The sequence below is a fragment of the Peromyscus californicus genome, unplaced genomic scaffold, assembly GCF_007827085.1.
Source record: "Peromyscus californicus insignis strain IS unplaced genomic scaffold, ASM782708v3 Scaffold_10__1_contigs__length_136768540, whole genome shotgun sequence".
NCBI classification, from domain to species: Eukaryota; Metazoa; Chordata; class Mammalia; order Rodentia; family Cricetidae; genus Peromyscus; species Peromyscus californicus.
In genome coordinates this window covers 99,296,810-99,309,796 of record NW_026294391.1, presented here as the reverse complement: position 1 = coordinate 99,309,796, position 12,987 = coordinate 99,296,810, and the positions used below count along the sequence as shown (strand labels likewise).

The 12,987-nt window shown below is 34.1% G+C and overlaps 1 protein-coding gene and 1 long non-coding RNA gene across 6 annotated transcripts in view; one reads left to right on the top strand and one right to left on the bottom strand.

Annotated features, from left to right (window-relative positions):
• The window catches only part of Klhl13 (kelch like family member 13), a 165,694-nt gene that overhangs the window by 91,138 nt on the left and 61,569 nt on the right, over nucleotides 1-12,987 (top strand). Inside the window, exons 1-2 of one of the 4 annotated variants that reach the window (XM_052738056.1) lie at nucleotides 2,510-2,633; nucleotides 4,374-4,439. The exons of 1 other annotated variant lie outside the window; for it this stretch is intronic. In XM_052738056.1, the coding sequence (XP_052594016.1) occupies nucleotides 2,593-2,633; nucleotides 4,374-4,439 (107 nt within the window). In that variant the 5' untranslated portion in view covers nucleotides 2,510-2,592. Of the gene's footprint in view, nucleotides 1-2,509; nucleotides 2,634-4,373; nucleotides 4,440-5,391; nucleotides 5,414-12,987 lie in introns of those variants that run through there. 2 more of the 4 variants (XM_052738047.1, XM_052738081.1) reach the window with 2 other exon arrangements.
• LOC128110187 (uncharacterized) overlaps nucleotides 1-12,987 on the bottom strand; it is a 112,874-nt gene that overhangs the window by 98,579 nt on the left and 1,308 nt on the right. The window lies entirely within an intron of this gene.

Sequence of the window (12,987 nt, the reverse complement as noted above, 5' to 3'; positions counted from 1 at the left end):
TTATTTGAGATGTGGCACATTTCCAAAGTTACATACTCCTTTTTTCCTCTGTATTTAATTTTTTCTTACAAATTAGTATAAAGCTCTCAATAAAAAAGAAGGGTATGTGGACAGCTTTTATCTGGGAAATCTTAAGTCAGAGCGCATACACTTTCAAGTATTAGCTACTTTTTTTAATTTATTGGCTGCCTCCTCTTAATTAACTTGAACATAAAACCAATGATTATGATGAAAAGATTTTTTCATTGTTGACATAAATGAAAACATCATGGTTTTTGCCTCATTGAATAAATCTTAAGGCATCATGCATCCATAAAGAGGATGAAACAAAGCTTGAATACTTACTGAGTATTTGACGTTGGAGGTAATGAGATAGGATTCCATAGGGTGAGAATATTGATATTCACACACCTAAGGACACTTCCTTGCCCTATATTAATCTCCTAGCAAAACAGTTAACCCTTTAAAAAATACCACTCTCGGCCGGGCGGTGGTGGCGCACGCCTTTAATCCCAGCACTCGGGAGGCAGAGCCAGGCGGATCTCTGTGAGTTCGAGGCCAGCCTGGGCTACCAAGTGAGTCCCAGGAAAGGCGCAAAGCTACACAGAGAAACCCTGTCTCGAAAAACCAAAAAAAAAAAAAAAAAAAAATACCACTCTCTTCTTACACTCAGATTTTCTTCTTTACAGCCCAGCCCTGAAGATTTTGAAGCAAGATCAAATAATTCACCCATTTCCCATCTCTTTCTGTGGTCCTCATGAATTCCTTTAGTTTCTTGTATGCCTTCAAGGTGAATACTTTCGCTTTACTGCAAGTGATTAAACATAGTCACAGTTTCCCCCAACTTAACAGCTGTTTTCTAAAGGTCACTTGTCCGTCTTTCAGCTATTCTGTTGGCATCTTTCATCTGTTCTCTAAAATTTTTGAAGTACGAGATATGACACAGCTAGCAATGAAGGGAACCTCCTAACAGGCCCATCTCTCCCACAATTCTGATATTCTCCTTTGAGATTTGAGCATGGTTTAGGAAGTTGTTAAAAGTAGTGTGTACTTTGAAATCTGGGAAAGTGGGTTTCTTGAGCTCACTTGGCCCCATTCCCTGCTCTCTGTCCTTATTGTCACCCTTTTAATCAATTCTGTTTCATATAATGAGCATAGGATCAAAGTGATTTTTTATATATTATATGCTAAACATTAGAATAATGCATAGTCCCTCTTAAGAAAAAATTGACGATATCACAGAGAAGAGTACAATATGAGGTAAATCTACAAGGATGAATTTCTCTCAGAAAAGGAGACTGGGTGGGGGAAATTCCATGCCAGGAGGACCTGTAGAGCAAAAACAAGAAAGAACAAAGAAAACTGGGTATGATGGAGAGAATGACAATGTGCTGTGTCCGGGCTGTAACAGCAATAAGCTGAACGAGCCAGCCAGCCACTGTGTAGTGGATCCTTACTGCACTTACTGCCTGATTAATTCTACTGTTGATCCATCCACTCACTCAACAAATGATTCCTCATAACACAAAGGGTAAAATGCAAATCTTTTCACTGTCATGCATTGTCTTCTGCTGTGTGGTCTTTTGTATGCCTTAAAATCCACATCCCTCAACACTACTACTTTCTTTGCGGTCACTCAGCCGCCGCCAGCTCTAAGTCTGTATTTAGCCTCAGTTGCAGCCGGATTTTCATTCTTCCTCTGCTTTGGTACCCTGGTTCTATGCTACTGAAGCTTCTCTACCATGTTTTTCTGCCTGTTTCCCTCACTCAGTCCGGAGCTTCTTAAGATCAAAAGAACTGTGTCTCATTCACTTATATATCAGTATCAGTAAGCATAGTACGTAACACAGATAATTCCAAAAATAAATGAATTTTGAGTACTCACTGAATACTAAAATTTTTTTATCACATGTAGCTTTATTTAAAAGAGTGATTCAGAAATAATACGAATGAAGAATTAAAATGGGAGATGCAGGGAGAACAGTTACATATGTCTTTTTTGAAGTATCTTGTTTGTTTAGACAAACCAATAGGAGGTGGATTCCTGGAAAATTGGTGTAAGAGAAAAAATACAGTATTTAATGATTGGCTAGGATTTATTACTGTCTGTAATAGAGAGGAAAGTGTGAAGGATAATAAAGACTTAAGACCATATTACAAATAATAAGATAGTGATCCTTGCAAAAATAAGGTTATTTTGAGATAAACATGTTTTGCCCGAGTCAGAGCTCCTGGTGCTAGCATTTGTCTTACCCTGCCTCTGCTGTAAGATGAGCTTTTTGCTCCTGTTCAGTTTGTCAAGCTCTGGATTCACTTGGTTCTCATTTTCATATCTGATCAGGAGTTTAGATGTGAAATATAAACAGTTCAACTACACTGACTGTAATTTCTTACCAAGCCAAGGTGTGCAGGACAGGCGTTTGCATTTAAAAAGCTTGTTTCTGTTTCTGGGAGCTACAGTTGAAGTGTTATACCAGGCAGATGCACTGGGGTGCGCTACTGTGTAGTAGCAGAGCCTAGCTGTGCATCACAGCTCTTAACTTTAAAACTCCAGAGAATTTGATGAGAGAGGGATCCACAAGAACATGACAAATGATGAGAGTTCAAACCTTAAGAGAAAAATGGGCTTATTGGTAAGAGACCTTTCTTTTCCTTTATTTACTACTGTTACTTATTCATTAAAATAGCAAGCCTGTTATTTTGAGCTGTGGCTGTGAAGCGGTATATAAAAATCAATTTTATATGTATTGTAGAATTCAGGAGACATATTGGTAACCATGTAAAAATCATAGGGAGCGTGTGTACAGCTTGATTTCTTTTTACAAAACCTCTAAGGAATTTTTATTTTACTTCAGACTGTGGAATGCATTTATTTATATAGCCTAAATGTAATGCAGGTTGAGAAATATGTATTTTTAAAAGTTAAAATAAAGAATAGTGACTTGTGTGGAAATAGATAATTTCACTTAGTCACCAGAAGGTGGCACACCAGATTGTTCTTACATACACAAAGAAAAGGAATAATATTAATAAGAATATAAAATAACATGTATTTAAAGGTATTTTAGTATATTTTAAGCACAGGGGTAATAGAATTGGCATTTTCTTGGCAAGGCTTAATAAGAAAGTAATGACAAATGTGAATTTAACCTATTATACCTTTTTATTATTCAACCATAATATTTATGTGTATAGCATTTTTAAAGTAAGCTTTGAAATAGTATTGCCATTAAAGAGATGCTATCTTGAATATGCCATTTTCACAAAGAAATAAAATTCTCTACAACCGTCATTTTTTTGTAGAGAGCCCTTCCACTTAAGAGGCTATTTGGATAATGTCTTTGTCAAGGTCTTTTTAAAGATTCTCTTAGACTTTGATTTAGTTATGACTTTAATAATGCACTAGTACTTGTGAAATGATCCAGAATAAAATATCTGAGGTGGCTTATTTGAGGAAAATATTAGGTAAGGCTAATGTTTGTTTTGTATAATCCGATAGCAACATCAATGCAATAAATGCAAATAAATTATGCATTGTGTTGGAGTGCCTCAAACATCTGCCAGCAAATTGTAATTTTTTTAGGAGAATTGACTGTCAGCATATACTGCAGTGTTTCTGTAGTAGTCTCTATTTTTAAAACTGCATTCTGGAGGCACTACCAGAAGTATGTCTGTCCAATGTTGAGGGTGTGTGTGTGTGTGTGTGTGTGTGTGTGTGTGTGTGTGTGTGTGTGTGTGTGTCCTAAAGGAGCTAGTTAGATGAGAAAATGTCACAAAAAATCCCACAAATTTTCTGTACAGGAGACTGTACATCTATTTACCTGTTTTTACTAATTACAAGCCGTGTGGAAATAAGGGGAAAAGGTAGTAAATTATCCTAAAAGAACATTAGCCATATGTTCTCTGAAAGATTAGAATGTCTGTCATTTGCTTTCTGGTCTTTATGGCAAAGCAGTTTATCAGAAAAGAGCTGACCTTTAAGCATAAAAAGCTAAAAAATGACAAATCATTCCAAAGGCCGAGGGTATATCTATTAAAAAAATGTTTCTTTCTATGCTAATTTGATTAGCTTGGTCTTGTAGATCAGCTGCAAATCAATGTTATACTTAATGCCAGTCTGCATTTTATAGTTTCTGAAACATTAAGAAAGCTTCTAAAAACAAATGGAATCTTATGATTTTCTATGTTACATTTTGTAAAACTAATTTATATAGTATTAAATTGTTCTGTGGACCTTAAGTGTTCAGAATTTATAAATATAGCCTATTAAATTACATTAAATATTTTCAGGGTATGCATTGAAAAATTGAACCAAATACAATAAAGCCACAATTAACCAGATTTTTTTTTTTTTTTTTGCACTCCACTTTCAGGAGACGGAGGCAATTGTCTTTAAAACAAGCCGATTTCAAGGATATATTCAAAAAAGCAGCTTCAGGGTATGTCTAAGGGTCTACATTTTCCTGTACCTGTTTTTTCTGATAAGAATTTATTTAATAAGAGACCCTGAGGTATTTGAAGACATTCAGTTGTCAAATAAACTTCCATTGATGTCTAGGGTCTGTTGATTAAGAATTGTGTTAATAATATTTGCATCATTGTATTGTGTTTTACATTTTTCAGTTTCAGTTCACAAACCTAAGTTCATTTGGCTTTCTTATCATTGCTGTGAGATAAACAAAGACAGTAGCATTTTTCTCTAATTTACAGAAGAGAGAAATAGCACTTGAGGTCATTAAGCTAATGAGTGTCAGAGTGCAACCATACCATGGGTCTCTTGTTCTGTCCTTTTTTGCTAATGGATGAAGTTTAAAACAAGTTTTTAACATTTAAACATGTATTGCATAATCAATCTAATTTGTACTATATTTGTTTTCTAATTCCTGTACTTCCCATTTTTTTGCCACTGTTCATCTGTCTGTTTGCTTCTGTTAGCTGGGCACCTTGCTTTCTGACTTCTCTGACCGGAAAGGATCTTGAATGTGGAAGGGCAAGATAAGGGCTGTAGATACTGGTTTGACAGTGGTGAGCAGCCAATTCGATGTGCTAAGGGAGTCCAGTGATTGAGAGAGGAAACTGAATATTACTGTAGCTTGGGTATCCTGGGCAGAGGTTAGTTACCTTCATCTTAAGACAGCCTTTTCTTAAGCCTAGTAGACCTGGTGTGATAATGAGTCTGAGTACTTGTTTAAAATGCAGAGTATGGGTCCCCACCCCCAGAGTTTGACATTTTATTCACCCCAGGTGATTCTTCATACACTAATGTTTGAGAGCATTTGCCTTAAAGGTATAAACGTTTGCTGTGCCTCACTGTTGACTCTCGAGCCAAGGAAAGGGACACCTTTCTCTCAGTAGAATCTATGCTCTCTGTCAAAGCACATCAACTAAGACCGTCGGGACGGGGCAGGCAAGGGTGAGGAACGAAAGGCAGCATTTGTGCCCATTTCCGTGTCTATAGCTGAAGCTTATCACAGTGGTTTTTGTGAAGTTTGAAGATGGTGAGGTATTTTAGAAAGGCTTGTGTCTTGAAAAAGGTAAAAGGCAGTGGCAAAATGTCACAAAAAATGAAAAATAAGTTTTGGTATTTTAATAGCTAAATTTTGCTAGATTTTTTAATTTGAAAAAATTTTAAAGAATGTCTAAAATATTAGGCTGTCCAAAGTGCTGTGTGGTTAAAGCTTTGCAACATCCCTGTATTCCTTCTCATTTGGGTTTGTCTGATTAAGCTGAAGGTGACATGCAGTCAGGTCACATGTGCTCTTTCGTGTATTTGTAACACTTAGCAAAGTTTTCAGTGCTTACTCATGACAACTAATTTATCATGCAGATTCTCTCGAGGGGGTTTTGACTAAACAGTAAATTATTGATTTTGATATTTGTGATTTATAAGGTATTTATATAACACTATGCACATGACTAATATATTAAAGAGGCCTTGGTAGAAAGATGCATTTATTTGATGTGAAAGCATGGTCTTAAAAAATAAATTTGCTAGTGTTTTCCCTATCATCTACAGGAGCAGATTAAGCTCAGTCTGGCTACTTCAAGTTTTGTTGTTTACAAGATTTTTCATTCTTTACAAATCTGAATCTCAAAAGTTTGTATTTCTAAAAACCTCCAAGCATAAATATTTTGGCTTTAATATCTTGCAATTTCATAGGAACTTAAATTGCTCAGACTCTTTAGGGGAAGACTAATAAAAACGTTCAGCAGTATCTCTAACTTAGATCAAGCTGAAGAAGGAATGATGACTACTTAATACTAGACAAAAGGAAAATGTGCTTCATTTTGAAGTGGTATACAGCTTCAGAATGCTGTGAGAAATAACTGATTATTTAAGGCACATATTTGATTTTGAAGACATGAAGTAGTTCTGAATGTATTAGTGATTGTATACAGACTTATAAATGCAAGTTGAAAACCCAAATTTAGATTACCTTTAGCTTATATGTAGGGTCAACCTAGAGGATGCCTTCTATTTTTACTCAAAATTGCATTTAATGAATAATAGAACATGAGATAAAGGACAGGAAATGAATTATGCAATGTTTAAACCTGCTTCTATAATGCAGACCAAACACCATATATTTGTCATATTCCAGCATATTTTTGATATCCTTTACCTATTTTAGAGTGCTCAAAATCACAAAAGAGAAAAATCTAAATTAGAAAATGAGAAGGCTCTAGAAATATGCACATAAAAAATACAGATATTGACTAAGTTACTGAGTCTTTAGGGTTTTCCATACAAGGCAAATAATGGGGACCACCCCCTTAACTATTGGACTTCATGTTATAACAATGGGTCATTAGGTTCAGGTTTGAGATGGAGTTCTTGAAGTTTTTTTTTCTCTTTTTTATACAATTAAATCTTTTATTTATTATAGACCTGGTCTTGTTACTCTGTAGTCCAGCTAGCTTCAAACTCACAGCCCTCCTGTCTCAGTTGCCCAGGGGGTAGGACTAGAGGTATATGCCCCCATACCCAAATGAACTTTTACTTTTTTTATTTTTGTCTTTTGAGACAGGGTTTCTCTGTGTATCTCCCTGGTTGTCCTGGAGCTCACTCTGTAGACCAGGCTGGCCTCAGACTCAGAGATCTGCCTGCCTCTGTCTCCTGAGTGCTGAGATTAAAGGTGTGCACCATCACTGCCCGGTGAACATTTAATTTTTGATAGTAGTAGTTTTTAATGGATATATATATATATGTGTGTGTGTGTGTGTGTATATATATACACTTCATATATATATATATGAAATTTAAAGTTTTAATGAACAAGTCTAGAAAATATTAAAAGAAAACCATAGCATTTTATATGGCAAATTGATATAGTATTGTGTAATTTAATTTATCATTGGGATCAGCTTTCTATGAAAGGATTTACTGCTGGCAACCCAAAAATCTGTTGTAGTTGCGCTATAAGATTTTTAAACAGGGAGAGGAAGAGATGATATAATAAGGTAATCTTCTAATCTCAGTTTTAGCCAAAACACCAATGTTCTCATGGGAATGCACTAGATCTTTGCATTTAAGTATTTATTTTTCAAAGTAGTAGTAGTATTTCATCAATTAAAATTCGAATGTTGAAGCATTCTGCTATTTGAAAGGCCTTTCAGACACTCAGGTTTTATAAATTACTAGATATTTCTAAAATAGTATAGAATATAGAAAGTGTTGATTTTCTTTAATTGGTACACTTTTTGGTATACAATGTACTTATTATTGAAAAATTTCAACCATCATAAATAATCATGATTAGAAATTATTTATTTTTACCCAAACAGTACAAATATAAAGATTTACAAATATAAAGACTGCCCTATTTTCTTCATTCTGTTTTGTTTGCTTTGTTTCTATATAAAGTTACCAAAATGAAAACAAAGTCCTGAAATATTGAAAGTATAAATATTTTTATTCAATAAAGCCATATTCTTAATTGTTCATTCAAATTTACTATACATTTTTATTTTAATTATGGTTGGCTCTGGTCAGTATCAAACTCAGAGCATTGAGTATGCCAATGTTCTCTTACTGAGCTATACCCTATCCCACACTGCTCATTTTCAAATAGCTTTTTAGTTTGGATAAGCTTTGAAATTTATTGTCTTATTTCCCTCAAAGTAATTTAAGGATATCTTTAGGAAGTTGATAAGAGGTGTTTATCCAGATAAATGATTATTATTTGAGGTAAAAGCACAGCTTTTTCAATAGATTATTTTAGTTACATAAGTATATATTATGGATGATTTTATTTAACATGTACTACTTTTATCCAGATGGTATCTGGGCTGGTCAATTTTTCATCAATGTGACAAATACCTCAGTGAAACAGTTTAATTTCAGAGGTTTCAGTTCAAGGTCAGCTGAATCCTGTATATGTAAGACAAGGTAGAATATTAGGGTGTTGGAAGCATTTGATAGAGACTGCTTACATTACAGTGTCTAAGAGGGGGTAAGAGGGGGTAAGAGGCTGAGGATCAAGGTATATATCTATATCTATATCTATATCTGTATCTATATATCTTCCAGAGCACACCTCAGTGACCCCCTTCCATCATTCATTTATAGTACTACTCACCCCTAGTAAATACATTCTAGTTTGGAATTAAAGCATTTCTGAACAGATGGGAATATTTTAAAATACTGAAGGGTAGGAAAAAAAGAAAGATGTAAATAATGTAGATACTTTCAGAAGATAGGCAGCAGAGAAGGCAAGAACTTCTGAACTTAACCATTTAACATTTAATCTTTTTTAGCTTTAGCAGCAGAGTAAATAGAGTCAGAATCTGTGGGTTCTTTGGTTCCTCAACAACTGGAATTTTCTTTTTTGCTTAATATAGTCCCTGGGTATCTTTGTCCACCCACTCCAACTCCTGTCTTAGCCCTATAGCTTCTTTGATATGTTCTAGGAATTAATTAGTAAAAGTATATAGATACCAATCAAGTAGGACATCCAATTATAAATATTTTATGTAAAAATCAGGATGCTCTTTCCATTCCCCTTACAGTCATTACCTTCCTTGCCAACAATTTTGTTCTTTGGTTTCTTATGTCACGTGTCACATTCATATATATATATGTTGATTTTTCAAGACAGGTTTCTCAAGACAGCCTTGACTGTCCTGGAACTCGCTCTGTAGACCAGGCTGGCCTCTAACCCTGAGATCTGTCTGCCTCTGCCTCCATGGTGCTGGGATTAAAGTTGTGTGCCACCACTATACTAGCTCTTTATATTGCTGTTCTACCACAGCATAACATACTACTCACAGCCACTGGAGCTATTGAAGAATCCTGCTCTTCATATTACTTATGCTATATGGAGTAATGGATTTTTCTGCACTTGCACATGAATATGAACATAAGATAATGGTTCTCTGTCAGGAGTAGTCATAGCTGTAGTTGTGTATATCTCTATAGATCTGTTGTGGAACCGTATGTATCTATGTAGTTCTCTTAGGGAAATTTTCAAAATAGAATTTTCCAGTGTAGTATCTATGAGAAACATTTGAGTTGGGTTATAATAAGGCTGTGTATGTGAGTTATCTATGAAGAAATTTATTAAGTATTTTGTATTCAAGTTCACGAAAACAAATTAAGATACACAAATACATATAATCTTACTGTGTATGAAAGATACATGCCCACATGTATGTAACTACAAGTGTGAAGAGTTATTTCCCCAAAGAATTTTGATGTGCTGTTCCCATTGTGATTTTTTTCCTTACTTGGCCAGATTTCAGATTTGGTTGCTATCTACATACTTTTACTAATTAATTGGTAAAACATAAATGGCATATGTATCTTAGCATGATCTATAACAGTCCTGTCAGGAAAACATGAATAACATTGATAGTCTAGATTGACAATCACATCATGCCTGCTTGCATACACTGTATCTACTGCTATTAGTCTTTAACTGTAACTACCACAAGATTAAACAAAAATTGGTAGGAAAAGATGTGTTCTTAGGCCTACCAAGAAAGTAATAGAGAGAAAAATTAGGAACCTAAGTATCAGTGAATTCATTTGATGAACTGATATGACAGGCTGTAGCAGTCAGTAAGAAAATTCACATGTATAAGTTATTTAGGGATATTTACACTGAGAAAAAGAATCAAGAATATTAGCTGTATTATCTCTATTTTCCCTATACTAAGACTGCCTTCAGTCGTTCTTTAAGTTATTTTCCACCTGACCATTTTTCTACACATTCTAGAATTAAAAGTTGAGATGTGGTTTTGTATGTATACCTTTTCATTTGGGTGATTCTGTCCCATTTCTGTCTTTCAGTGGACATGCAATAGAATTAAATATCTCTTAGTTGCCCTTGTTTCTTTAGGATATGCTGAGATAATTATAGGATGTGGCTCACTTCAGATAGAAGCATTCATCTAATGGATATTCTGAGTGAAAAGACTTTAGGAACACTACAGAAGTAATCCTGGACTAGGAGATCGAGAGTAATCTTCACTAGTCAGCACAATGGCAATAGATTCAATAACTTCTCTGAGTTCAGACTTTTCATCTCTGCAATGAGAATACTGAAAAAGATGGTTTCTAGGACTCTACCAGTTCTAAAAATCTTCTTTTCCTACTTTGGAAGTCATAGGATTCTGTGTTGTTGGAGTTTTCCAAGAATGATCTTTCTATGGCCTTGACCAAGAACCATCATTGTCTTCTGGCTATTTTATCTCTGAGATACATATTTCACAAGTACTTAAGTAATTAATGTTCATAAAATACTTGGAATATCCATTAGATAGATTGTCCTTCTGTCCTATGTGGTGCTATGTGATAGCATTCAAGTGTTCTGTAAATGAAATTAGGGCTTCCTGTGATATGATTGAGGGACATTTATGAATCTCAGTGTCAAAGTAGTGCTTCGCTGAATCTGAGTACAAATATATTTTAAATGCATATTTAATCATTCTTTCTTTAATATAGATGCAAGTATTTTGGATTCAGGGATATAATGGCAATTATGATTACACACAATATTTGCTATCAGACTCATTGCTAAGAGAGTGAAATCTAGTTAATTTTGATACTTCTAATTTATAGTGGGGTGATTGTACCTGAGTGAAGTTTATTTCTAAATGATATATGAGGAATGGTGTTAAGTAAATTGAAATAGATGATAATTCACAGACCATATTACTACTCAAAGTAATCATTTCATATGTCCTTTGGATAATGCTTATTTGATTGTGACAGATACAAAAGAAATAGCAACTTATTAAACCCCAAACCTAGAATTGAATGTAAATAAATGCTCACAATCATGTCTAACACTTTGTGGGTTTCAAGTCTTTAAGGATGATGAAATGGGATGTAAGGAAGCGTTTTAGTTTTTTCTCACTTTGAGAAATTATTAAAATAATTCTATTTAACACCAAGTCTCTCAGAAATCTAGACTGAAAATTGACATATTGATTTTGATTGGTTTCTTTGACACTTAATGATACTAGACAACAGTGTTTGTTCGTTTGTTAGGATTTTCTTTTAGTCAGTTGATTAAGAGTAGAATGGTACCTCGAGGATATTTGTAAGAAAGTGATCATCAACTGTATACTTTAGAAAGTTGTAAAACTATTACCCTGTTTTCTGTTCAGCAATTTTGAGGAGTCTCTGGGCAGATAACTACTTAAACACTTGTTACTGTGGCTTGATACAAGTCTGGGCATCACTGTTCTCAGAAGGTGAAGTCACATTTGCAATTATTGCTTTGTAGAATTGTCATAAGCATTAAAGTCCAAATCTCCTCTCTAAAATATTCTTTTCCTTTTATATACAGCTAATATATTGCTATTTTATTTTTATTATTTTGAAATGTCTGCATGTGCTTCAGATTTTGGAAATTTATTAGAAACTCATTCTTGAATGAGGTATTCCAAGCTGGATACATACATGTATATACACCTCTCTATATACATGCTTGTCTGTGTATGTTTATACATGTGCTTTTCCTTCTTTCACTTCCAAACAACTTGCCATTACTGACTGTGTCTGAGGCCTTTTTGCTAGACAATATAGAATGTTCCAATGTGAGATACTGACTATGGTATATTTGTATTTGTGAGGTTTTTTTTTTTAAATCAAGTATATTTTGGCTGCTAAGTTGTTGATGAATATTTTTCCATTTTTTTAATCAAGTATATTTTGGCTGGTAAGATGTTGATGAATATTCTTCTCTTTGATTCATTTAACTGAGAGAGTTTTGGGTTGAGTACTAAAAGAAGTTAGAAATATAATTTAATTTTCTGGCTTTTTTGAGAAGTAGTTAATGTATGATAGAATAAAAAATTACACAGGAGGTAGTGATAGCTGATGTCAATTTAATATTTATAAGGTTTATGGATTACTGGTCAGTGCTCAAAATAAACCTTGTCTTTCCAGATATTAATGTATATGTAAATACTACTTCTATATCTGTATTTCTATCTCATAGAAAATGTTTTTTGCTTCCATAATGAGCTAAATTTTAAAAAGGAGCTGTGATTATCCTAGCTGCTTTCATGCTCTATTTCTGGTGTATTAGATGATGTGTTTGGGGATTTTTGAAAGTAGCTTCTTATTATAGAAACATTCATCTGTAGTTTTTGTTTGTTTGTTTGTTTTTATACAAAAAATCTTTTTAAGGGACAGAGTCTCAATCCTTAGAAACCAGGGACAATTTGGAAAGAATCTCTGAAAGCCACAATTTTTGGCTGGAGGTATAAGTTTATTGTTCATTGTTTGGAAGTGAGTGTAAGAATAAATATGAGCTCTTAGTTGTTGTGGTTATTGTTTTTAAAACACAGTGACTTTTATAGAGTTGGCGCTCTTCCTTAGTAAGTGTGCATTGATGGAGACAAGATAATTTTATTTTTAGTAGAAATAGGTGTTGGGAAGGTAGGTATTTAGAGACAGCAACTTGCCCATATGAGACGTAATATTTAGCAGCTTATAAAGAAAGAGTTGTGCACAATATTAATTTAACTTAACCT